Genomic DNA, 27,612 nt, shown 5'->3' on the forward strand with positions numbered 1-27,612 from the left:
TTGAGTCAGGGAATCACACAAGCACCCGTGCTGTGCTGGGGATGCTTGCCTCCTCTCAGGTATGATGCTCACTTGTGGTGGCTGGCACTTTCATCTGAGGTCTTCTGGAGTCCTATTTCTGCAGCTTCATTCCCAGCCTTTCTCCAGCTTGGCATCCCACCTTCCATTTTCACATCTTTGCATAGGCTTTCTCAGTTTCTTGGAGGGGTCTGCCTCCTTGCTCCTGCCTATAGAAATCCTTTTCTATACATGTTACCTCTGCCATGAAGCCCACCTCTTCTCATCTCCCAGCATAAAGCATCATCCCCTTTTTCCTACTTCACTTTTGTCCAGATCCATCTTCTTTATCACATTCTAGAGCATATCGTGCTTATAGATTCTCAGCTTCCAGGCAGGAACTCTCATTCTTTTCATCTTTATAGTGGCATTTATTGTCCCTGCAGTAGAGTGCTGAATTTGGCTAAAATCAGTTAACACCTTTAAAAGTTAACTTGGAAGAGACAAGTGCAAAATACATTTTGATCCCTTTGAAACAGACCTCTTTTCAGTATGGTCACTGGAATCACAAGGTTGGATAGATGGTGATTCAAGCAATAGAATTAGAGTGTTTTTTTGCGCAGTAGTCCTTGAATGCAGGCTTCCGTTAACTCGTTTGTATATCTATTTTTTTAATGGGTTTGCTTTTAAGATGTGAAAGAATTAGGATTGAAAACATCACCATTACATTATGTTAAGTGTCTGTCTTTTGTCATTTGGAGAACTAGTCACCTACCACTAGGCTTTCCTTAGAAGGCTGAAACAGGACCTTTGGAAGAGCGCCCCCCGAAACACCCCTGAGCCAGGTTGTCATTGAGGTGACGACTCTTGCCCATTGCTCTCCCCTCCTCCCTCCCCACCCCCACTCTTTTTTCTTCCTTTCTAACTTTGGCTCCCCTCCCCCATCCTTTTCCCTCTTCTTCCACTTCTGGCAACCTTTTTGAACCTTTCTTCCTGCCTCATTCTCTGGCTATTCTTCCCCACCCCCAGTCTCTCCTTTCTTTTATTCCAGAACCAAAGCAGAAGGAAAAGAACAATTTACTGCTTCTAGAATTTTAAAAACCAAAGCAACTGGACCACGGGAAGGAGCTGTGCTCTTACGTCAAGGCTTTTGGGTTCTGCTCCCTGTCTTTAATCGAGACACTAATGACAATAACTCACATTTCTGTATCATTTTAAAGGTTTTAAAGTGCTTTCTTTTGACCCTGACAATAATCCTGTTGAGGTTCAGAATCTCAGAATTGAAAGACTTCTAACTTGAAACAGATACCTTCTGATCTAACCTGTATCTGAACAGGATTTGCTTCCACAATATCAGAAGCAGAAATGGCCATCCAGCCTGTTTGAAGCCCCACCCCTTGGATCGCAGGAGGGGAGAACCTTAATACCTAAGTCTCTCCCTTAGGTCAGGCCTACAACTGCTTGTTGCCAGTTTCTCCCTCTTCCTCCTAGTTCTGTGCCCTAGAGCCAGTCTGCGCATGTCTAGGTCCCTGTTCCTCATGACAGTCCTTTAGATGCTTGAAGACCCCACCCCCAACCCCCAGGCTTGTTTCTTTCAGGAGAACTATTCCTAGTTGCTTTATCGGATCCTCAAAGAGCTCGGGTGAATTCATTGACTCCTCATCACCTTCCACCAAGAGGTTCTTCCAGTAACTTCTTGACTGACTTTTCTTCTTCCAGCTTCTCCTGTTACCAGGATGCCAGGGCAGCTAGGTGGTGCAGTGGATAGAGCACCAGTGCAAGAGTCAGGAGAACCTGAGTTCAAATCTCACCTCAGACACTTGACACTCACTAGCTGTGTGACCTTGGGCAAGTCACTTAACCCCAATTGCCTCATCCTCTCCAGTCATCCTGGTGAATATCTGGTCACTGGATTCAGATGGCTCTGGAGGAGAAGTGATGTTGGTGACCTGCACAGCCCTCCCTCACTCAAAACAAAGTCAAGTGCAAGTCATGTCATCATTTCTCTGATGGCATGGTCTTCTTCGGCAACCAAAGACAAACACATATGTGCACATTACCGGGATATCCTCCATATCGGCCCCAGGATCATCTTCCCAAGTCCCGGGCCTGACCATATCTCCCTCCCCTGTTTTCAGGGCCTCTCTTGTATCAGTAGGTAGGGACCACCTAAGCTGGAGTTTAAGGTTCCTCTCCCTACTCTGGCTTCATTTTACCTTATGTCTCTTTATGCTCTAGTCATTCCAACCCACCTGCACTTCTAGATGGCTCCCGATTTAGAGCTTGGTCTCCTGTCTGCCCCCAGTGCCTGGAATGTACATATATCCTCCTTATAAGAACCCTTCTCTCTCTCTCTTCAAGACTCAGTTCTAGGGCTCTCTCCTACACCGTGAAGTCTTCTTGGATTTTCCCACTTGTGATTGTACTTTCTGTTGAGATTTACTTACCTGCATACATGCCATGTCCTATAGTAAGCTGGGTCCGCATTGAGGAGCACAGATGACTTCCAGAAACAAAGGGGGCACGGCCTCTCTGCCCTCTGCCATGGTCAGACCATATCTGAGTTCTTAGGTTCCATTTTGACTGCCCAGCTTAAAAAGGACATTGATTGATGAGCTGGGTAACTGGGACAAGGGGTGACTAGGTGGTATGCTAGATAGAGTGCCAGGCTTGGAGTCAGGAAGACCTGAGTTCAAATCTGGCCTCAGATATTTCCAACCAGTATGTTCCTGGGCAAGTCACATCCCTGTTGCTGATCTCAGTTTCCTCATCTGTAAAATGAATTGGGAAAGGAAATGTTGAACCCCTCCAATATCTTTGCCAGGAAAATCCCAAGTGGCAGAGTCGGAAGGGATTGAAAAATGACTGAACACCAACAACCAGGACAACTCAGACTGTGACTGTCCTTTGTCTGTGCCACAAAAGGAACATGGGAGCATTTACCTTGGAGAAGATAAACCTCAGGGCTGGCTGGGGTATGAGGACGGCATATGTCTGAGGGGCTGTCCTATAGGAATGGGTGGAAATAACAAAGAGGCCCGTGTAGACTTGGTGCCAGGAAGGATTCCCTGCCAGGGAGCTCTGTCTGGTAATCACATGGGCTGCCTTGGGAAGCTCAGGTGGAGGCTGGACATGAGGGCCCCTCGGGGTCCAGCCAACTTTGTAAAAGACTGCCGTGTCCTGCAAAGCACTGTGCCCAGAAGAGGCCTTTAGAACTAGTCTAGATATACCTTCATACGAGGGTGTCCCTAAAGTATGTATTACTGTTCTCATTTTGCAGATGAGCAGAGAGGGACGTGTCTTACTCTGAGACTCAAAGCTAGTACATTGTGAAACCCAGGCTCTTCACTGAACTTTCCCCTCTATCACAATCACTCTGATTCTGGAAGCCTTTATTAGGCACAGATGAGGTGCCAGGCACTGTGCTAAGTGTGGGGGATACACAGAATTCTAGACAAAAAAAGCCCCTGTTCTCAAAGAGGTCCCAGTGTTATGGGGGAGACAGCATGAAAATCACTAAGCACAAACATGGTCTGGACAGGTTAGATTGGAGATAATGAGCAGAAAGCAGGCCCTGTCGTTAAGGGGAATCAGAAATAGCTTCTTGAATTAGATGAGATTTTAGCTGGGACTTGAGGGAAGGTAGAGGAGATGAGGAGGGAGAGTGTTCAGGAGTGGAGGACAGCCAGGGAAAATGCCTGGGGCCAAGAGCAGGAGTGCCTTGTCTGAGGAGTAGCCAGGAGGCCAGTGACCTGGCATCACCGAGTACTTGGAGGGGAGGAACATAGAAGACTGGACAGGGAGGAGGGGGCAAGGTGGTGAAGGGTAAAGCCAAGCAGAGGGTTTTATAGTTGATATTACCTAGAGGTAATAAGGAATCACTGGAGTTTATTGAGTAGTAGGATGACATAGTGCTTTTGCAAGATTATTTTGACAGCTGATTAGAGGCTGGATTGGAATGGGGAGAGGCAGGAAGACCATCCAAAAGGATATCGCAGCAGTCCCTTCGTGACATGGTGGGGGCCTGCACCAGCGTGGTGGCAGTGCCATAGAGAGGAGGAGGCGGCACATACAGGAGATGTGATGGACATAAACTTGACCGGTGTTGGTGGCAGATTGGCTGTGGGAAGAGAGAATGAGAAGCTGAGCTTGATGCCTGGGCTTGGAGCTGGTGGTGCCCTGGAAAGGAATAGGGAAGTGTGGAGCAAGGGAGGGTCTGGGAAAAGGAGAAGGAGTTGAGTTTTGTAGAATGGGGATAAAATGTGCATTTACCTGCCTTGAAGCTTACCCTGAGGAAGTGAAGTGCTGCTCGGCGAGTGCAGGGTGTGGCTGTTTGTAGGGATGGTTTGGCTTCTTGCTTTGCCTCACTCTGGCTTTCTGAGCTTTATTGACCTTTCAGTTTGTCATAAAACGATGGGCAGATGTAACTTGTTATGATTCCGACTGAACAAGTTTGATAAAGTGTTTTGAGACTGTGTGTGAGAAGTAGTTCCTACTGCACATTCAAAAACAAAACTTCCTGGACCCTTCCAGAATCAGCCCCTACATGAATGGGATTTCTGTTCTCTGTGTCTTTATTTGACATGAATGATGCCCCTTAGCTTCACCCAAGTACTGTTCTCCTTTCTCATTATCACCCCCTTCCTCCTCCCTTTAAAAAAACCCAAAAACCAAAACCTCTCTCACTTGTGAATATTGAGCTAAGGAAAGTGAAAAGCTGAAAGCGGTTGAATTTCTGGACTATTGACCAGTGCCTGAGCACTCCCAGAGCCACGGAGCGTGCGAGCGATGCGAGTGGAAACAGCTGAACTCCCCTGAGGGAGAAAGAACTTGCGTATATGTCTGTTTGGGAGGGGGGACCCGGAGGGCATGAAAGTAACAAGCCCGTGATGTCTAGGCTGAAATTTCACAGCTGTGCTGCCCTTTCTTGGTCAAGGGAAGGGAGAGCAGAGTTAACAAGCTGCAAATGCCCCTGGATGTGCAGGAGCAGATTATTCCTCTTTAGAGTACCTGTGGTTTTCTGACTACCCCCACCCCCCAGTTAAGTATAAGTTTACATTTACACGGTGCTTTGTCGTTACAAGTATTCCTTATAATGCCTTGTGACCCAACAAGCCTTAAAGGTAGGTGGCACGAGTATCATTTCCATTTTCCTAGAAGAAGAAGCTCTAGAACCAGAAAGAACTTTTTAAAGAAATAATTTAGATGAAAAAAATAAATGACTCCTGGTACTTTTGACCACGAAAATCCTGTCGTGTTTTATTATCCCCATTTTACTTCATGCCTTCTGGGTTCCCAATCCAGTTCTCCTTCCGCCAGATCACGGTGACGAAGCCTGAGATCAGAAAGATGAAGGGACTGCCCGGAGGCTGGGGATGGAGCTCCTCCTGTCTCTGAGCTGCCAAGTCTAGGATTCTTTCTACTATTTCATGTTGCTTCCCAAATAGTGTTCCTGGAAGGCTCCTCTATTTTCTAAAGCCAAGACTCCTCTTTTCCCATAATTTAGCATTAGATTTGTCATACCACCTCTGCTGGCTACTTACCTGTCTGACCTTAGGCCAGTCATTTAACTTCCATAAGCCTCAGCTTCCTAATCTGTAAAATGAGGGATTTTAGACCGGGTGCTTTCTCAAGTTCCCTCCAGTTAAAACATTTTGTGTTCCAAGATCCTTTTTAATTTTGAATCTCTCTCTCTCTCCCTCCCTCCCTCCCTCCCTCCTTCCTTCTTTCACACACACACAAACACACACACAGTCTATATGTATGTGTATATGCAACCACATAATATTTCAAACCATACATAATGAAAGTCATAGTTGAAGGCAGTGAATAGAAAGTAAAAGAAAATGATAGAAATTTCAATTTTAAAAAAAGGAGCTGAAGACTAGATTCTGTAAAATATTTGTTTTCTTGATTTGGGAAGGGATATGAACAGCATATCCTAAGTAGAGGACTGAATTCACAAAGTTTTCTCATTTCTTGCTAAGGTATGACTGTGAGGCATTGGCTAGACCGAATGGTGGGACGATGAGGGTAAATAGGACTTGAAACGCTTACATACACAAGTGTGCAATAAAGTGCTTTGGGGGAAATTCACTAGAACCATCAATTCAGTCCTGAAAATTCACTATAATGAAAAACATCACACCTTCATAATGTACTTCCTTCACTGGAACGTAAATTTGTTTTTAAAATGAGCGAAGCTGGAGACAGTTTGCTTAATTAAAGAAGTAAATTTCACCTTATCATTGTGTAATTTAATTAGTGTTCTTTACAAGAACCAATTTCTAGGGAACTGAAAAATATTCCTACTCTCTAACTGAAAGAAGGAATGATGAGGTTTTGACACTTTCTTTTTTCCCTTTCTTGGGCCACTAGGAAACCTGCAGACCTGCAGAATTTGGCTCCAGGGACTCACCCACCATTTATAACTTTCAACAGTGAAGTCAAAACGGATGTGAACAAGATCGAGGAGTTCCTTGAGGAAGTCTTATGCCCACCTAAGTGAGTATCAAAGGAAAAATAACGTGTGGAAATCGTGCCACTGTTCACTCTTCCTTTTTTTTTCTTTTTGATTGATTAAATGGAACAGCTGGTCTTAGAAGAAGAGAATCCTGTCTCCTGCTACATTAAACAGACATCTGGTTAATGTGCATGCCAAATTATTTGAACAGTGATCATATTAGGAGTAAATAAGAGCCTTCCCGCCAAAGTATTGACTTTCTGTTGAATATAACTGAATGGCTGTCTGAGCTGAGATTTAGACAGTGGGAGAATGAGCCATGTCAAGAGGGTTGGCTGGAGCCAATAGAGGGGCAGGAGGGGGGGAAGGTGGGAACACGTGGGGCTGAGGGAAGAACCTGCCCAAGCGTGAGGTAAAGGCAGGCTCAGAATGGAGTCCGGGGGCGGGGGCAGTGCCAGTGGGGCAGGCAGATGGGGGTGTCCATCACACAGCAGTAATCACTTGGCCTTCTACAGTGCTTTAAACATCACAAAGTGACTTAACCTTTAATAAGGTCATGCATATGGTATTATCCCAGTTTTATCTGTGGTTCGTTCTTCTTGGATAATTCACTCTAGCTGGAAGTGGTCTTCTTCATCTCATCTTTCACCTTTTTATTATGTGTACCCATATATGTATTTGTGTTCATGTCTTATCTTCTCTTTTCCCTACTAGATAATAAGCTCTGAGGCAGGGACCAAGATTTATTTATCTCTGACTCTCCTTTGCCTAGTATATGGTACTTCATTTTCAGCTGAATAATTTAAATCCATAGATGATTTCAGACTTTAACTTAGGTAATAGCTTTGGTGTTCTCTAACAAGGGTTTTATTAGTGCTATTAACAAATAGCATCATAGAAAGTCAGAGCTGGGAGGGGCCTGAGAATGTATGTAGATGGTCAGAGTTGCAAGGGACCTTAAAATGTAAAATATCAGAACTATCAAGGACTTCAGGCCAGAGGCTGTTAAAGGGACCTTAAAACGTTCAGTGTCCAAGCTCGGGGTGTATGGCTTCCCAGCCTCTTCTCTTCTCCAGCCGTCCACACACCCTCCTACTCTACCCCTCTACATCTCTTCCTTCCCCCGGACAAGGGCTTTGTCTCTTACTTTACTGAAAACATGGAGTCAGTTCTGTACAGCCTCCCCCTTCTCCGTTCGTCTCGGGTTTCAGAGTCCATTGACATTATCTCTCCCTTTCTTCTTCCTTTCCCTTCTCCTTGACAAGGTGAACCCCACTACGTATACACCGTAGCCCATCTTCTCCCATCTCCTCTAGCCGATGAACGTGGTAACATGCCACAGTGTAGGGGGCAATGCCTTGGCCATAGACGTGTTGTAAAGGCCACTAGGATCTCCCTTGTCCTTATCAAAGGGAGTGTTAACCTCTCCGTGATTACCTCTTCAGTCATGTTTCCTTTTTCCAGTTTTCAGTCAGTCAAATCAGTAAGCATTTATTAACTGCCTACTATGTGCCAGGCACTGTGCTAAGGGCTGGCAGTACTGCAAGAGGCAAAAGACAGTGCTTGTTTTGAGGAGCTCAGAGTCTAAGGGGGAGATGACAAGAAGACAAATGCAGATAAAGCAAGCTCTGTACAAGATGGACAGGAAATCATTACCAGAAGGAAGGCACTAGAGTTAAGAGGAGCTGGGGAAGGCTTCCTGAAGGAGGGATTTTAGTTGGGATTTGAAGGAAGCCAGGGCAGTCAGTAGATGAAGCAGAGGAGGGAGGGTGTCCAGGCAGGGGATGGCCAGAGAGAAGGCCCAGAGCCCAGAGATGGAGGATCTTCTTTATGGAGCAGTCAGGAGTCCAGGGTCCCTGAATGGAAGAGCATGGGTCAGGGAGGAAGGTTTGAGAAGACTGGGAAGGTGGGAGGAGGCTAGGTTAGAAAGGGCTTTGAATGCCAAACAGAGCATTTTCTATTTGATCCCGGAGACAATAGAGAGGGAGCCACTGGAGTTTATTGGGGAGTGGGGTGGGTGGTTGATAGATCAAATCTGTGCTTTAGGAGACTCACATTAGTGGCTGAATGGGGGGGGAAATGGATAGGATTAGGGAGAGACTTGAGGCAGGCAGACCCACCTGCAGGTCATTGCAATGGTCTAGTGCCTGCACTAGGGTGGTGGCAGTGTCAGAGGAGAGAGGAGGGTAGGGGAGACCTTGGCACCAGCTTGGATGTAGGCACTGAGAGAGAGTGACCCGTAGCTTGGGAGCCCAAGGGCCAGGAAGGTGGTGGTGTCCTCTGTGGTGACTGGGAAGGTGGGGAGGGTTTAAGGGAGAGATCATGAATTGTGTTCTTCACTCCTTCCCTGTCTGAGGCCTGCAGACAAGCCAGTTTCCCCAGCCTTAAAAAAATGCTCTCTAGACATTACCTTCTCCTTAAGTTATTTACTGCCTTGTGCTCCTCTTCCTTAATTAATTGTCTCCACTTGGTGCTTCTGCTTCTTTTCTTACTTAATCTTCAGTCTTTTGCAGTGGGACTTGTGACCTCATTACTGAACTGAAACAGCCTTTCCCTAGTTACAGGTGATTTCTTAGAATAGGCTTTTCACTAACACACACACACACACACACACACATACATTATTTTCCCCTAATTACACATAAAAATAATTTTTAACATTGTTTTCTTTCCCCTTCCCCTCCACCCTCCCTCCTGTAAGAAGACAAGTGTACGTTGTGTGTGTTCATCCTTTGTTGCCGAATAAGACCATGCCATCAGAGAAATAATGACATGACTCGCACTTGACTTTGTTTTGAGTGAGGGAGGGCTGTGCAGGTCACCAGCCTCACTTCTCCTCCAGAGCCATCTGAATCCAGTGACCAGATATTCATCAAGATGTCTGAGGATGACCCAGGATGAGGCAGTTGGGCTTAAGTGACTTGCCCAAGGTCACACAGCTAGTGAGTGTCAAGTGTCTGAGGTGAGATTTGAACTCAGGTCCTCCTGCCTCCTGCACTGGTGCTTTATCCACTGCACCACCTAGCTGCCCCTAAGAAGACAAACAATTTTATATAGGTTATACATGTTAGGGTTGAAAGTAACAAATCATGGTACTGGGAAGCGGGGGTATGGAGGCTTCAACTCAAGAAAACAAGTTTAGAGGGCCCCTTCTCAACGTGTAGTCATTAGCATAGGCTTTAAAAAAAAACCCCAAAACACTTGTATTTTTACTGTTTTTTAACTAACAAACAACAATTATCCCCTCCCCCCATTTTACAGCCCAGTAGTAAAAGAGAAACAGAGCCCTTTTAATAGCTATAGATACTTTAAGAAAAAAAAAACAAACAGATTCCTGCCTTCCTGCCCTGGCCACGTCCAGAGACATGTCTCGTTCTGTATCTTGAGTCCATCCCCGGTCTGTCCAGAGGTGGCTAACATGCTTCATCATTGTCCCTCTGGAATCGTGGTTGGTGATTGTGGTGATCAGAGTTCCTGAGCATTTCAAAATGTTTTGTCTTTATTGTTATTGTATAAATCATTCTCCCTGGTTCTGCTCATTTCACTCTGACTCAGCTCAAAAATCTTCCTTGGTTTTTCTGAAACTTTCCTTCTCATTATTCCATACAGTACAGTAATATTCCATGACATTCATAAACCATCATTTGCTTAGCCATTCTCCCAATTGAAGGAAGCCTCCTTAGTTGCCAGATCTTTGCCATTACCAAGAGCTGCCTTATTTTTTTTACATGTGTCTTTGTCCTCTTTGATCTCCTGGGAGACTAGGGAGGCGTAGGCCTCTTAGTGACATTGCTGGGTCAAAGGCTGTGGACAAAGGTTTTTAGTGCATTGATCAGTTTCTAGACTGATCTTGGTGCTACCTGGAATCTGGTCCCCATGTTTATCGTTAGCTTCAAGTCAAACTATTCACTTTATACCTACCTCCAATTCAGAGGTGTTCTCTGGATCAGAACACATAATGGGCTTTTCTGTTCCAGGGTCTTGTGGAGAAAGTAGGTAGATCTTGTCCTGCCCCTGAAACCAGCTCCAGAGAAGACTCTTGAAGGAAAAATATTTGACCTTTGGGGCAGGAGTGGTAACATCTTTGCCCTAGATCAGTGAGGTTTTCCAGGTGACAGGAGGACCTGAAATTCCTGTTCTCTCTGTCCTACACAGTGAAATGTATCATCCATTAAACAAAGCCACTTAAATAAAGAGGAATGAATTTTTACTGGCCACTTTCTGCAGAATCCAGAATAGAGATAATTCACTTTGGCTTGTTTTTGCAGCATAGGTGGTAAATACCTACACAAGGTGAAACTGTCGTCCTGATAAGAAACCATTCTGGGCACAGATTGTAGGGCTTATTATTTAATTGTTACGTTGTGTATCTTTCAGTAACATCTGAAAGGTATTCACTTGCTTGGCTAGTTACAGTAGTAAGATCAATTGAACTGATGTATATGAAATTTATAAATACACATATATTGGGAGTGGGTGCTGAGATCTTTTTGTGCAATCAAAATGCGGAACCTACTGGTGAAGCCAACTGTACTAGACTTCAAGCTGGAAGGCCAGTTGGAGGCTATCCCTTCTCCCATCCTTCCCCACCGTTGCCCTGAGCTAGGATCCTCACTACTGTTCTGCCTCAGTCACACTCTTTTACTCAGAAAACTTCAGTGTCTCCTGCTGGCTTCCAGATAAAACCTTAGGCCTTTAGGGGCCTGCTGTGTTGTTCTCCTCCACCCATTCTCTAGTTCAGCCAAACTAGATTCTTTTCTGTTCTCTGTCCCACCTCCTAATTCCATCTTGCTTGTAATAAATCTCCCCCTTTCCTGCTCCTGCCAGTCTCCATCTCTCCCTCTTTCCTGCTCCTGCCAGTCTCCATCCCTTCAGTCAAGGGCCAGCTGAGGAGCAGTTTCCTTCATGAAGGCTTCCCTGGACCTAGAAGCCACCTTCTTTCTTCAAGGGAGGCATTATGGCCATGTGCATTTTGATGACTGTGCTTGTCTCTGAAAATCACTAGCTGTTTGACCCTAGACAAGGCAGGTTAAAGTGGAGATGATAATTCTTGCATTAGGCTGCCCCCCTAGGTTCTCCTAAGAAAAAAAGTGTGATTTGTAGATCTTAAACCAGCATATAAATAGCATTCATTTGCATTGCTGATTCTTATTCAAGATCTGGCTCCTGGACTAGCCATTCTCCCTTGCCCTCATCCTCTTTCTCCCACCCAGCCCCAGCTGGAAGGGCCTTATTTCTCCTTTGGTTTCTTATACAGCTTACTTGAACTGTTCCTGCATATCCTCCTCTCCCATCCTCTCCCCTGACTCCTGGTAAGTTGTGTATATTTCTTATTCCCCAGGACAGTGTCAGCTTCTCCTCTGTGTTGGGACCTCAGGGCCTACCTCACAGGGCTTCAGGGCTCCTAATAAACCTGTGATCTCACTGATTTGGGGGCTCCCTGTAGCAGTGCAGACATCATTCTATCCACACCTTCTCAGTCTGAGTGACCCTTGTCTGTGTCCTCTTCCCCCAGCATTCTGGGAGCCTTGTCTAGCCTGCTCAACCTTGTGTTGTGTGGTTTGTCCTTTGTTCTCAAAGAGGATCATGACCTCAGGAAGATGATGCCATGACTTGCAAGTGAATTGGTTTTAAGTGAGGGAGGGCTGTGCAAAGTCACCAGCCTCACTTTCTCTTCCTGAGCCATCTGATAGTGGCCAAGTATAGATCAAGAGGACGGGAGATGGCCCCGATGCGGTAGGAGACCTTGGCTTTAAGCTAGGGTCTTTTTGAGTTCTCACTTTGACTGAGGCAAAAATACATTCAGCGATTAGGGCTATTTCAAGAAGTGAGCCTTTCAAAAGATGGTCCCTTTAATAAAAAAAAAAAATCAAATTGGGAGAGGAAGACCCTCAGGGTTGTTGGCCAAAAGAGAAACAATTACTATTTACCTTCATTAATCTATCATCAGGGCCCAAACAATAACCGTTAAGTGGTGCTTGGATAGAGACCTATTGTGGACACTGGGGGAGCACGTGCTGTCTCTCTCCCAAGATGACCAGCCCTCCTTCTGACCTGGAAGGGACCTCATCTTTATAGATGAGGAGCTGAGGCTCCAGACAGGGCATTCACTTAGCCAGGGTGACCAACCAACCTCTTCACAGCAGAACTGGGTCCTCTCCCCGCAAGCCCAGTGTTCCTTCCCCTTCCCCTGCTCCCTCTGTGCAGTCTTCACTGGTCATTGTTGCAGCCTGATCATAGGCAGAAACCCAGTCCCATGTAGTAGGTGCTTAATAACCGACAGCGGAATTCCAGAAATAGAGGAAATTGCAGGATAGGGACCAAACTTTCCAGATGACATTTGTGTGCTGAATTGAACACGCGTGGTAGAATGGAGAATGCTTTGCTTCTGGCTAGTCTGCAGCTGTTTGTATGGAAAGCTGACCCGATAGTGTAGAATCTTTGTCCTGAAGAATGTACGCAGAGCACCTTCTCTGGACTGCTCTGTTCTGGCGTTAACCACTGCTCTTTCTCCTTACCCTCCTTCCCTGTAGCTTTCTCATTTTTAGGGATGGGGGGAGGCACACATGAGTGGCTTCCAGTGATTGAGCTGAGTGCGTTAATGTTAATTAATGTCCAATACTCGTCTTTAAGGCAGCATCCCAGGACTTCGCTTTGGTGAGAAGCTGGGAAAGGAGCAGATCTCCAGCAGCTTCACAGAGGGCAGTGGTTACTAAGAGACACTAGAGGCCACTTGGTTCAGTCTCCTCATTTTACAGATGAGGAAGCTAAGGGAGGGAAAGCAGGTTGTTTGAGGACGTCTGGCTAATGAAGGGCAGAACTGGTCCTCTAGATGCTGTCCTTTGGCTCCAAGAGCAGTCAGCGTTTGCTCTTTCCAAAGAGAATATGAATGAGTAGAGTGGATAACTCTGAAAATTACTGTCAGCCGCAGGACACTTGTATTGGCAGTAATGGTTCGGTTGTTCTGTGCTCCTCCTGGTAACCAGGAATGCTCATTCACAGTTGTAGGCCTTTAGCAGACAAAGAGGGTGAAGGAGGCCTTGCTAACTTAATGTTAATGGTTTGTGATGATGTAGGGATTCCATTGGTTATGGGGTGCCAACATTCTTGGGTTCTAGTGCCTGTTTTGGCACATAGAAACTCAGAATACGAATTATGGACTTAAAGCTGGCTATCTGGTCCAACATTCCCATTTTACAGAAGAGGAAACTGAGACCTGAGTTAGTTAAGTAACTTGCCCAAGGTCATACAGATCAGTGACAGAGCTAGGGTTCAAGTGAAGACCCTCTGGCTCCAGAGCCTGTGTTCTTTTGTTGTGTTTGTTCCTGTTCCTGTCTTGACCCTCCAATCCAAGTAGACTTTCAGCCCCTTAATTTCCCATTTCAACCAGCCCATTTCCCATTTACACTGTCTCCCACTGTTCAGGGTGTGTGTGGGGGGTCTGGAGTTTAGATCTATTTCTATCCTGTTCTTTACCCTGAGTCTCCCCCACCTCCAAAAATGCCCCATGCTTCTAAAAGTGGTATTTACAACAAACATCCACATGACTTCCCATAGTCCACTGGTTGTTAGTTCAGCATCTTATTACGTGGCATCCACATATTTAGACTATGGTCATCCAAAAAGAGCAGATCAGAATGGTTAAAAAATTGTGTTAGGGCAGAAGTTCTTAACCTTTATTGTATCATGCTCTCTCCCCCGTTCTGGAGGAAACTGAGGCAGACAGAGATGAAATGACTTGTCCAGGGTCACCCAGCTAGTATCTGAGATAATATTTGAACTTGGGTATTCCTGACTCCAGACCTGGTCCTCTATCCACTGCGCTGCCAGCTGCCTCTTGGGCCATTGGCAGTTCGGTGAAGTCTTTGAGTCAGTCCTTAGAAGAATGGTGTGTTTCCTTGAATTAGTCACCTCTGTTGTCAGGGCCTCAGTTTCCTGCTCTCCAAGATGAGGGGTTTGATGGAAAATGATTGTGCTGTAAAAATGACAAAGGGGATGATTTTAGAGAAACTGTGGAAGATTTATATGAACTGATGCAGAGTGAAGGGAGCAGAACTAGGAGATCAATTTATACAATACCTACAACATTGTAAAGACGAAAAACTTTAAAAGACTATTCTAATCCAACTCTGACCAACCAGGATTTCAGAAGATTCATGACATTGAGGTTGGTAGGGTGTTGATTAACACAGATTTTTTTTTTTTGGCAATAGCCAATATGAAAAATGTTTTGCTTAATTATGAATGTTTATTATAAGAAATTTGTTTTCTCTTTTTAGAGGGAGAGGAGGAGGGAGATAGGAGGAAGAAAAAATGTTTCGTTAATTTTTAAAAAATGAAAATATTTTTAAAAGAGACTGAAAAAAAGCAAGGGATATAATTTAGTTTATCCCTAATGTTCCTTCTGGTTCTAAAGTTCTATGAATGAATATTTCAGTACTACAAGGAATCATGATTTCCTTGGTGTGGGTATTCCTTGTAGAAATGCAGATAGTAACCTCCCATGCCTTATGAGCACATGGTCCTCATGAGTTCATAATAAACTTGTCCGCTGGTCCTCATTTTACAGGCAGAATTCCTCACCAGGTGTCATTCCTGTGCTGAACTTGATGTCTGCTGGACTTTGTGCTTGGCTCTGTGGGCATTGTTTTTAAGAAACCAGGGTCAACTTATCCCTTAGCTTATTCTCTTCCACCCCATCCCCAGTTTATTCAGAGACTGAGTAGCTTCTTAGGGAATGATTGATAGAGGCGAGGGGAATTGTACAGTAAAAAAAACAAACAAACAAAAAACAAAGCCCAACTCTAGAGTTAGAGAACCTGGGTTCAAATTCTGCCTCTCTTGCATATTGCCAAGTGGCAATATGCAAGCCATAAAGCCACCCTGGGCCTCAGTTTCCTGATCTGTAAAATGAGCAGGTTGGATTCATTGCTTGGGCTCTGAGGTCTCTTTGAGCTATAGATCTGTGTTCCTGAAACATTTATCTCGTCATTCAGAGAATGTCCTAGACACTCTGCTTAGAGCCACAGGTGTGTTCTTGGAAGTACCCTCTGCTTTAGGCACCTGGGCATACTGATGCTTTAAAATCCCTCCCTGTCCCTTGCTGCCCAGTTCAAAGGCCACCTCCAGAAATCAATTGCCAAAACATGTACTCAGATCTATTAATTTCCCTTCTGTAACTCTGTTCAGTGCACTTATCCAGTCCCATTTTGTACTAAAACAATTTGGTTCAGAGTTAGTGAAGGGCAGTGATCATACATAATTTATCCTTCCATCTCTTCCAGTACTGAGTAGCACACTGTATTGCACATAGGAAGTGCTTCATAAATGTTTGAATTAAGTATCCTGTAATATCATCCAACTGACTCTTCCTCTCAGTTATTCTGAATTAATGAAGTCTTACCAATTTTAGAAAATTAAACATAGCAGACTTTTGGTGGGACAGGGAGGAGAAGGGATGTGGAATCTTGCAGACATATGGAGACACCTGTGTCCTTGGCACCATAGATGCCAATCCCTATTTGGAATGAGTCACTAACTACATTGTCCAGTCATTGATCCAAATATTTCAACTGAAAGCCAGCTATTTACTTGGAAAGGGGTGAACAACCTCATGGTGTAAGGGAATCGGATTAGCTTCCTCTTTCCCTCCCCCCCCCCCCCCCCCTTTCCTAGCAGTAAGTCAGGAGAGTAAGGGCTTCATCTGTAGACTGGCATAAAAGGAAGTGACATTTGCCTGTTGAATTTACTCATTGATCAGTTCCTTATTGGCTTCATGATCTGCGAACAAAGGTTTCTTCTCTAGATAAGACTGAAACTCTAGGGAATTTAAAGTAAAGAAAAATGAGAGGGTTTATTGATTTGTCATTTTATAGAATTATAGAATCTCTGAGTTGGAAGGCACTTAAGATTTTGTTTAGTGTTATTTAGTCTGACCCAAACCTGAGCAGGAATCGCCTCTACAACAGCCCATGAGGAGGGTCCCCCTCCCCCCCAAGTCTGGGAGGCAGGAGACTAATGTCAGAAACCAGAATCTTCCTGAGTACACTGATAGACCCTAGGGCCAAGTCCTGTGAGCAAGAATTCGTTTTTCTCTTGTGCTGGGTTTGTGTTTTACCTTGTGCTTCCCTCACCGAATTACCGTGGGGCTGGGAGTACTGTGTTGGCTGTGTTCTTATAGCCGTTCTGTGTGTGGGGGAAGGGCTGAATTAAAGTCAGTAATCATTTATTAAGCACCTGCTGTGTGCCTGCAGGTACTCTTGCTATGTGCCGGGGCTGTAAAGACCATAAGCCTTCCCTGCCCTCAAGGGGCTTACTTTCAGCTGGTGGATGAGCTGAGAGAGGGGAGTGCAGACAAGGAAATACTCCATACAAAGGCATGGGAACTGGAGACCTCCAGGGCCGCTAAGTGACCAGACTGAGCTGGGGCTGCTCACGTCTGGGTGTCCTGTGCATCTCCTGCCTTTCTAATACACCTGATAGCCAAACAAAAAGCCCACCTAAGTAAGGTCTGAGCTACATGCTCCTAAAGAAACTCCTGGCTTTCATTCTGAATTTAAAGGGGCCCAGAGGAGAATCTCTTGGGTAATGTCATTAGAAAGAAACAGCCCGTTGTGCTCCAGGTCTTTGGGGAAGTCTCAGGGCTGCCTCCACACAAGCACCGAGGTGTCTCCACTGTTTGTGCTGGTCCTGGAGCTGGCTCATCTTAGATGACTTAGATGTCTCCTAAGAGACTCCTAGAGGCACCGCATCCCCAGCCCCACTGTGAGGACAGAAGATGGGGAGAGAGACTCAGGCTAGTCCTGCCTGCCAGGTCATCCCTCAGCCTGGGCCGGGGTGGGCACGTCCATTTCAGTGCCCAGGGAGGGCTCCTCCTTGTAGTCTGACCATGAGGAATGTGTGGGGCAGAAATGCAGGAAAGCACCTGGTTATGGTGGCTTGGTGTTCTGAGAGTTGTCCCAGCCCTCTCCGTGGGGGCACAGAGCCCTCTCACACATTGCTGACCCGCCTTGCTTCCCATTCACTGCCTCTCAGTCAGTGAGGCCCAAATGTTGATTTCTATCCCTAACCTGTCTTCTGAGCCTGAGACCCACATCACCCATTAAGAAGGAAGCATGGCATAGTAGAAGGAGCCCTGAGTTCCAATTCACCTATAACCCTTACCAGACATGTAAAGGGAAAAGGCCTCTCGGTCCTTACGTGAGCCTCACCTTGCCTCTTTGGTAAAATGATGCTGGTAAGATTGAGAGCACTGTGGTAACCCTTAAGGCACCATGTAAGTCTGAGCAGTAATTCTCATCACCTGGTAATAGAGGAGGCTGTGGAAGTATTCATTTTATAAGTGAGAAGCCTCAGTGACTTCTCCAAGGTCTCACAGTCAACAGTACAGGAAAGGCTTGAACTCGGGCTTTATGACTGGTTGCATGTCATAAAGACCTTATGCATGCATGTGAGACCTTAGGCAAGTCACTTAACTGCTTCCTGCCTCAGTTTCCTCAGCTATTAAATGGGGATAATAATAGTACCTACCTCCCTGGGTTATTGAGAAGATCAAATGAGATACTATTTATTAAGGGCTTAGCACTATGCCTAGAGTGTGCTGCTTAAATGCTGCATGTTCCCAATCCCTCCCCAAGGGAATACTTCTTTCCTACTTCTTTGCCTTTGCACACTTAGTGTTTATTGGGAGGTGGTCTTGACTGGGGGGGGGGGGGGGCGGGGGCGCGGGAAGCCTTTGTGTGACCTTACCCAAGGTCCTTCCCCCCAGGGCCTTCGTTGCATTATTTAAAAAAAAAAAATTCTGGGATTGGTTCCTTACAACTCTTAGATCACTTTTCCTCTCCCAATTTACCTAGAGTAATAAAGATCCTTCTTGCCCCAGGGGTCATGATTCACATTTAAATGGAGCTTTATGGCTCAGAAGGCACTCCCTCCCTCCCTCCTTGATAATCAATTCTAATTGTTAGGAAGTTTTCCTCTTATTTTTAGTGTAGTGAGTAGGCTTGAGCTCACTATACCCTTAGAGCAAAGCTCTAAGAACCTCTGGGTTCTAGGGGTACCCCTGAGGGGTTGGGATGTCTTTATTACTAATGATGCAAGTTCCTCTGCTGATAGCCTGCAGTGACTAGCACCTTAGTTCCATTTAACTACTTAAGGCCTGTTTGAGGTCAGATTTGAATTTAGGGCTTCCTGACTCCAGGTCTAGTGCTCTATCAGCTACAGCAAGGAGGGCAGTTTTGAAAGTGATATGTGGAATTAATTATATGCTTTTTTAAAAAAAGTAAGCAATATGAAATGGAAATTCACACTTTAGTATTTAATCTCTGTTGTGTTTTCCTGTGTGTGGTTCTTTTTTGGTTGTTAAGTTCAGAATTTTTTTTAATTAATTAATTTGTTTTCAGTTTCTAAAATCATTTCTTTATATCTTAGATTTCCCCCCTCCCTCCCTTCCTGAGATGGCGTGCAATCCTACATACAGGTCCTACACTTACATTCTTATTAAATACATTTTCACCTTAATCCTGTTGCACAGAAGAAACCATGAAAACAAAACAAGAGAAAATGGGCTGCTTCATTCTGCGATCCAGTTCCATAGTTCTTTCTCTGGGTGTGGAAGGCATTTTGCCTCAGGAGTCCATTGGGAATTTTTTAGGTCCTTGCATTGCTGTGAAGGGCTCAGCCTAGCAGAAAGATTCCTCGCACACTGTGGTTGTTGCTGTGTACAGTGCTCTCCTGGTTCTGCTCCTTTCACTCAGCATCAGTTCACATAGGTCCTTCCAGGCCTCTCTGAAGTCTTCCTGTTCATCCTTTCTTATAGCACAATAGTATTCCATTACATTCATAGAGCTCGTAAGTTCAGAATTTTTAAAAATCAGATGAGGACACTTTCAAATGAGGAGGGGAATTAGGGAAAGCTTCCAGATGAAGGTGACATTTGAACAGCACTTTGAGGAATAGATTGGGTGACAAAGTGACCAGCAATGTGAAAGGACACAGCGTATTTGTGAATGAAATTATTTGTTACCTGAAATACAGTGCCCGAGATTCTTTGGAAATTGTGTAAACTAAAATACTTTTTTTTTTCCTTTGCAGATACTTAAAGCTTTCACCAAAGCACCCAGAGTCAAACACTGCTGGAATGGACATCTTTGCCAAATTTTCTGCATTTATTAAGAATTCAAGGCCAGAAGCTAATGAAGGTAAAAAAAAATGACTATCATGCCAACAGTGATGGTGATGATGATTATAAAAGGATATTTTGAATCTAAAGTGCCTTATGGCTTATTAAAAGGCGACTTTCTAAGATGATTGCCAATATAGATATGCCCCCGTGTTATTTCCATGAAACACCCATGAGCTTTTAGTAGGAAGCTGCTCTAAAGGTAAAGCTGGTGCAAAGAGTTTGGGGTTTGGTGGAAACAACACTGGCCTGGGAACCAGCTGCTCCAAGTTCTAGCTCCCGTCTAGCTCAGAGTTCATAAAGTAGGTTGTGTTTCAAAAGGCACAAATTCTTCTCGGCCTGTGGGCTGCACAAAACCTGACAGCACCCCCTGCATTAGAATCTCCAGCCTTGAGGGTGGCCTGCCAACCAGCAGATTGATGTGGCTGTGACTGGCCTTGGCAGTAGGCGCTGGGGTTCAGCTCCAGAACTAAACTAACAGCTTAGTGAATCCAGCAGACCCAACAGCAGCTGAATGGGGATCTGTCAGACTGGCACTTGGCCTGCTCCCCTCGTTGGGCTGTGTGCAATTAAGCTTTGCCCCAGTTCACACACAAGGTACAAAGTTTCCCACCCGTATTTAAAGGTAAAAACTTTCTTTTTTATCTTTTTTTTCCTGTGATGACAGTTTCTTGGAGTTAAATGCCGATGTGATGTCTCTTAAGAGGGTTTGTGAATTATAGAACGTGAGAGTTAGAAGTTAGAACTGGAAGTTCAGGTAGCTTCATATGGAACCCTTCATTTATAGAGGAGGAAACAGACCTGGGGAGGGGAGACGGCTTGCCCAAGGTTCCATAGCTAGTCTCTGAGGATAGCACTGGGCCTTTCTTCCTCCCAGCCCAGTGCTTTGTCTAATCCAGCCCAGCTGTTGTGGTCTTCTCCCCCCACCAATTTTAACAAATGGGCTTTTCGTGCCTAATGGTACCTGGCTCTTCCAAAGCCCTCCTTCCATAGGACCAATGTTACAGCAAAGATCAAAAACATGCCAGTGGAGTTTGGTTAATGAGGTGTGCAGAGAAGTCTGTGATGAAGAAGCAAGGCCTTGTCTTGGGAGTTGGGAGACCTAGGAGATGCCTCAGAGATAGAGATGTCACTCTAACTCCTCAAGCCTCAGTTTCTTCCTCTGTAAAAAGAGGGAGTTGGACCAGCTGGTCTTTTTTTTTTTAATTAATTAATTTATTTAACTTTTAACATTCATTTTCACAAAATTTTGGGTTCCAAATTTTCTCCCCATTTGTCCCCTCCCCCCACCCCAGAATACCGAGCATTCTGATTGCCCCTATCACCAATCTGCCCTCTCTTCTATCATCCCTCCCTTCCCTTGTCCCCATCTTCTCTTTTGCCCTGTAGGGCCAGGTAACTTTCTATACACCATTGCCTGTATTTCTTATTTCCTAGTTGTATGCAAGAACAATACTCAATAGTTGTTCCTAAAACTTTGAGTTCCAACTTCTCCTCATCCCTCCCTCCCCACCCATTCCCTTTGGAAGGCAAGCAATTCAATATAGGCCATATCTGTGTAATTTTGCAAATGACTTCCATAATAGTCGTGTTCTGTAAGACTAACTATATTTCCCTCCATCCTATCCTGCCCCCCATTGCTTCTATTCTCTCTTTGGATCCTGTCCCTCCCCAAGTGTTGACTTCAAATTGCTCCTTCCTCCCATTGCCCTCCCTTCCATCATCCCCTCCACCCTGCTTAACCTCTTCTCCCCCACTTTCCTGTATTGTAAGATAGGTTTTCATACCAAAATGAGTGTGCATTTTATTCCTTCCTTTAGTGGGATGTGATGAGAGTAAACTTCATGTTTTTCTCTCACCTCCCCTCTTTTTCCCTCCACTAAAAAGTCTTATGCTTGCCTCTTTTAAGAGAGATAATTTGCCCCATTCCATTTCTCCCTTTCTTCTCCCAATATATTTCTCTCTCACTGCTTGATTTCATTGTTTTAAGATATGATCCCATCCTCTTCAATTCACTCTGCACTCTGTCTCTATGTATGTGTGAGTGTGTGCATATGTGTGTGTGTAATCCCACCCACTACCCAGATACTGAAAAGTTTCGAGAGTTACAAATATTGTCTTTCCATGTAGGAATGTAAACAGTTCAACTTTAGTAAGTCCCTTATGATTTCTCTTTCCTGTTCACCTTTTCATGTTTCTTTTCATTCTTGTGTTTGAAAGTCAAATTTTCTTTTCAGCTCTGATCTTTTCATCAAGAATGCTTGAAAGTCCTCAATTTCATTGAAAAACCAATTTTTCCCCTGAAGTATTATACTCAGTTTTGCTGGGTAGGTGATTCTTGGATTTAGTCCTAGTTCCTTTGACTTCTGGAATATCCTATTCCATGCCCTTCAGTCCCTTAATGTAGAAGCTGCTAGATCTTCTGTTATCCTGATTGTACTTCCACAATACTTGAATTGTTTCTTTCTAGCTGCTTGCAGTATTTTCTCCTTGACCTGGGAACTCTGGAATTTGGCCACAATGTTCCTAGGAGTTTCTCTTTTTGGATCTCTTTCAGGCGGTGATCTGTGGATTCCTTGAATACTTATTTTGCCCTCTGGTTCTAGAATCTCAGGGTAGTTTTCCTTGATAATTTCATGAAAGGTGATGTCTAGGCTCTTTTTTTGATCCTGGCTTTCAGGTAGTCCCATAATTTTTAAATTGTCTCTCCTGGATCTATTTTCCAGGTCAGTTGTTTTTCCAGTGAGATATTTCACATTATCTTCCATTTTTTCCTTCTTTTGGTTTTGTTTTGTGATTTCTTAGTTTCTCATAAAGTCATTAGCCTCCATCTGTTCCATTCTAATTTTGAAAGAACTATTTTCTTCAGTGAGCTTTTGAACCTCCTTTTCCATTTGGCTAATTCTGCTTTTGAAAGCATTCTTCTCCTCATTGGCTTTTTGAACCTCTTTTGCCAATTGAGTTAGCCTATTTTTCAAGGTGTTATTTTCTTCAGCATTTTTTTGGGTCTCCTTTAGCAGGGTGCTGATCTGCTGTTCATGCTTTGACTGCATGTCTCTCATTGCTCTTCCCAGTTTTTCCTCCACCTCTCTAACTTGATTTTCAAAATCCTTTTTGAGCTCTTCCATGGCCTGGGATACAGAAGCCTTGACTTCTGTGTCTTTCCCTGATGGTAAGCATTGTTCTTCCTCATCAGAAAGGAAGGGAGGAAATGCCTATTCACCAAGAAAGTAACCTTCTATAGTCTTATTTTTTTTCCCTTTTCTAGGCATTTTCCCAGCCAGTGACTTGACTTCTGAGTGTCCTCTCCACCCCCACCTCGACTCCAGATCTGCCCAGCCAGCACTTGGGGTCTGAGATTCAAATGCTGCTTCCCAGCCTCAGGGCTTTGGGCAGGGTCAGGGCTGCTATTCAGTGTGAGATTAAGTTCAGGTGCTCGGGTGGGGGAGGGCTCAGTTCCCTCAGGGGGTTTATGCAGAGACCTTCAACAATGGATCCAGGCTCCTGCCTGCTTGGGGAGCCCCTGTCCCCCGCCGCCCCGCTGCTGCCTCCCAAGGGGGCCCGAGCCACGGGGACACCCCACTCCCCTCTTGGCCACCCAAAAAGACTCTCTCACTGACCCTTGTCACCTGTGGGTGGAGGGACCTGTGCAGCTGCTGGAGATTCTGTCCCTGAAGCCTGCTCGGATCTGCTCCTCTCCGTGAGGCGCAGTCAAGGCAGGGCTGGGCTCTGTTCCAGTCTGGTGCTCGATGGACCCTTCAGGTCAGTTTTTCAGGGCTCTCTGGAACAGAAATCTCCTTCACTCCATTGTTCTGTGGCTTCTGCTGCTCCAGAATTTGTTGGGAGTTCTTCTTTACAGGTAATTTATGTGCTGTGGGTTTGGAGCTAGCATATGTGTATCTTTCTACTCCGCCATCTTGGCTCCTCCCCCAACCAGCTGGTCTTTAAGGTCACTTCCAGCTCTAAATCCTGGGACCTGAAAAAATTTTCTTAAATCTCAATTTGATGATTACCTCCTATTCCTCTTCTAAAGCCCCTAGCATGAGAAGAAGCATTCTTGTTGCTCAGGACAGACTAAAATCTGGTCTTTTCATCTTAAACTGTAAACACTTGGCTCCATCCAGAGGATGAGCTAAGTAGGGGCCCTCTTGGGTACAAGCTTCTGGCATAATCCCCGTCCATAAATGAATCGGGGATACTGAAGAGCGCCAACAGAAAAGATCAGGGCCGCCCACATGGAGCAAGGGGCTGGTTTTTAAGGGAAACTTGGCCCTGCCACTTGCCAGTGTTGGCCTTTAGGCCGCTTCATGGGCAGGCAGAGGTCCAGGGGAGTCGGGCAGTTCTTGTCTTGATTATTAAGCAGTGTTCCTTTGGTTTAGGACTTCTCATTGGGGATTGAAGCTCAACTTTTATTATCTTGGTTTTAAGAAATCCATTTCATGAGATGTTTTCTTGTAATTAGAAGAAAAGGAAATTGCTTCTGGTGGGCAGGCCTCCCATCTATTAACTTTGTTCTAATAACAGTTTGGGTTTTGAGCCATTTGTTGCCTACCATTGGCCTCTCCCATGAAGGTTTGTGTGCTGAGTCAGCAGACATGAATTAGAGCCCCTGGGCACACCCACCTCCCCCACCTTCTGCAGGGATGCCAGGCCCTTCACCACTTAGCGTTAGACCCAGGGCTCTTTTGCCCTGCAACTTCTGCCCTCTTCAGTCGGCCCCCTCTGTGTCCTTATCTTTTCTGTTAGATTCCAAGGCAGGGCCCTTGGCTTTCATTCCCAACGCTGTCACTGACTAGACTTCAGTATCCTTATCTGGAAAAGGAGACTTCACTGAGATCCCCTTCAGTTTAAAAATTCTGTAATTCTGTTCATTATTGTTCAAAATTTCAGCTGTTCAGCTTTCCCTTTTTTACATTTTAATTACTTTCTCTCACTACTGGAATTTTAAGGTGGTGTTTATGGCTTGGAGGGTAGTTGGATTTCATCTGATACTAAAGAAGAAAGCCTTTTTCCCCCTTTAGAAAGAATTGCCTTTTTGTGTGTCTTTGGGAGAAGGTGGGGAGGGAGTGACTCAAGTGGCTGTACTTTGTGCAGCATTCTATCCCCCTTCCCCTGACTCATTTGCTGCTGCCTGAGGTGGATGCCCACTTTGGCTGGCCTCAGACTGCCGCCACCAGTGAGAAGCACCAGCACAATGGGCCACACAGTGCAGGACTTACAGACCTTTGATATTCAATTACCTATTAGTCACTAAGAGTGCACAGTTGCTAAGTAACCTCCTGCCGCAGGGACCTGTTCGCTGCAGGGAGACTTCAGAAAACAATCTCCAGGTTCACTCTGGAGTGTAATGAGTCTCCCTCGTGGACTTTTGTTTGAAGGTCTCTCTTCTCTAAAACACAATTAAAACCCTTTCATAAGCTGGGCAATCCAGGAATTCCCAGAATCCTCCCCCTCACCAACCACAGTCTGAAGGATGCCCTGCATTCCTGTGGAGCCTCAAGGTGGACTGGACTGACGACCTTCCTGAAACGACCCAATTCCTTGTCTGTGACTCAGATAAAGATGCCTTGCCTTTGTGTGATACTCTGTAAACCGGTGAAGGTCTTTCCTCACTGGTTCAGATCCTGCTTCTGATAGCTGGGTGTCCTGGCTAAGTTTTTTCACTTCTCTCAGATTCACTTTTCCTCATCTGTAAAATGAAGGAGTTGGACTGCAGGGCCTTGGTGAGACATCCAAGCCCCCCTCCCTTTTGACCCTGTACCCCACAATTCTGCTTCATGATTTCTGTCTTCCATCCCAAGTGAACTAGGCACCCTTGTATGCCCCTGACATTCCCCCTCCAGGCCTTTGCCCAGACCCATTCTTGAATACTCTCCTTCCTAGGCTCAGCTTTTCTGAACCTCCCCTTCCCTCTCAGCTCAGCTCTGGCCTTTGTGCATTTCCCTGCCCCTGTCCCCCAGGGAAAGGCTTCTCCCCCTTCTGCAGACAGCACTGCTAGAGCAGTTTCCGTGGCTTTCTCCTTAGCCCTCTGGAGACACATATAGTGTCCCCACAGGTAGAATGTAAGCCCTACCACCCAGCATGATGCTTTGCACACGCTAGGTGTTTAATAAGTGTTAAAGAGTTTTGAAACAAGAGATGATCATGGAATCTTACTGAAGGGTTAAAAAAAGATGAGGATGGTTGCCTTCTGTGGGCTGGTTTAGGTGTGTCTTTGCCTGGAAGCAAAGGGATGCTCCACGTTACAGTTTAGGAACGGATGTTTGAATTCATTTAGTGCTCCCTTATTTTACAGATGAGGAAAGTGACCTAAAGAAGATAAAGTGACCAAGTCACATTTGCATTTATAGAAGTGGTAGAACCCAGATTTGAATCCATATCCTCGGACTCCTGGTCTGACATCTTCCCCATGACACCACATGGCCAATCACTCCTGCTGAGTCAGACTCAATGCTGAAGCCCTGGGGATGCCGCACAAGGCAGAGGGCACCTGTCTTTAGGGAGCTGACTGGTCACCGCCTCCTTCTCAGGCAGCTCTTTGAGAGACTCTCTGGTCATTTCCTGCCTGCTGTAGGTGGTGACACTGAGCCTGAGGCAACTCCTTTTGACAGGATGTGGCACTACACTAGCTGTGGAAGCAGCCATGCCCATGACTCTTTGTCCAGGGTTCTCATTGTTGTGCCACCTGGCCTTTAAAAAGGTGGTCCATCCTTGCCCTTCATTCTTCAAAATGAAACAGAACCCTGCTGGAGTGGGGGGAACTGTTTTCCATGTTTGCCAAGTACTTATGTTTATTTTTAACCAGGAGGCATGAGGATTCTCATGGACTGTAGGCTGCTGGAGTGTGGTTTTGTAGAACGGAGAGCTCCAAGCTCTCCAGGCCTCTCGCCCCCTCAGAGTCTTTGTCATGACCTTCCTGAAGTCTGCCCAGCCAGACAGAGGCATCTCCTGAATGCCGAAGTCTTTGGTTTAGGGTTTTCTGGGTCAAGAGATAGCGTAGACCCCAAGCCCCCTTGCAGCCAGCTCCTATTCCTCCCTCTGTGCATGACTCGCCCACCTCCTTTTCCATGTTGTGAGTGACTTTTATACCCCTCGTGCCCGCACAGGTCTCTGGCCTTTGGTGGTTTGGAGTGAGATGCTAGGTAGCAATAGCTGTGCTTTGGACTGTCATTACAAAGGCCGCCCACCAGCCAGGGACTGTACTTATGCCATAACATGGCTCTTGTCTTCTCACACTGGTCGAGTTTTGAATGATAGAATTGCCTGTTTGTGAAGCAGTGTGCTGTCATGGAAAAAAGGCTGCACCGGGTGGCAGGAAGCCCTAGGGTTCCAGTCCTGCCTCAGACACATCCTGGCCCTGTGGCAGTAGGCCCCAGGAAGTTCCCTGGGACTTTTCAGTTTTGGAGAGTTGTTGATTTGGGTTAGTGGAAGGAGTTTCCTTACTCCCTTGAAATCATAAGTCCTTACCCCACTGCTTACTTAAGAAAATGTCCCTTTGTAAGTTAATAATGCATCCTGCTACTGCCAAGCCCTGGTGCTGCCTCCATTGACCTCCCTTTAATCTCCCAGCCCTCCAGGAGGACGCTTGAAGGCTGAGGTGGCCATTGGGTTAGTGCTAAGTGTGACACTCAGATAGAAACGGGGGCAGAGCTAGAGGCCACCGTGGCTGTACACTCAGAGCATCACCTGTTCACACCATGGCTGTACGCTCAGAGCATCTCCTGTTCACGCCGTGGCTGTACGCTCAGAGCATCGCCTGTTCACGCCGTGGCTGTACGCTCAGAGCATCGCCTGTTCACGCCGTGGCTGTACGCTCAGAGCATCGCCTGTTCACGCCATGGCTGTACGCTCAGAGCATCGCCTGTTCACGCCGTGGCTGTATGCTCAGAGCATCACCTGTTCACACTGCGGGTGTTGGTTCAGTGTTTCCCAGTGACATTTTCATCAGGATCAGGAGACCTGGGAAGCGGCA

The 27,612-nt window shown here is 45.6% G+C and overlaps 1 protein-coding gene and 1 non-coding gene across 2 annotated transcripts in view; one reads left to right on the top strand and one right to left on the bottom strand.

The window, feature by feature from the left end:
• The window catches only part of CLIC4 (chloride intracellular channel 4), a 94,961-nt gene that overhangs the window by 60,278 nt on the left and 7,071 nt on the right, over positions 1-27,612 (top strand). Inside the window, exons 3-4 of the mRNA XM_072609356.1 lie at positions 6,376-6,501; positions 19,553-19,659. Of these exons, the coding sequence (XP_072465457.1) occupies positions 6,376-6,501; positions 19,553-19,659 (233 nt within the window). The remainder of the gene's footprint in view (positions 1-6,375; positions 6,502-19,552; positions 19,660-27,612) is intronic.
• On the bottom strand, positions 7,778-7,902 carry LOC140509419 (U6atac minor spliceosomal RNA). Its single transcript, XR_011968738.1, has one exon. It is a non-coding gene; the product is annotated as a U6atac minor spliceosomal RNA (small nuclear RNA).

Source organism: Notamacropus eugenii, chromosome 5 (assembly GCF_028372415.1).
Source record: "Notamacropus eugenii isolate mMacEug1 chromosome 5, mMacEug1.pri_v2, whole genome shotgun sequence".
In the NCBI taxonomy this organism is placed as follows: domain Eukaryota; kingdom Metazoa; phylum Chordata; class Mammalia; order Diprotodontia; family Macropodidae; genus Notamacropus; species Notamacropus eugenii.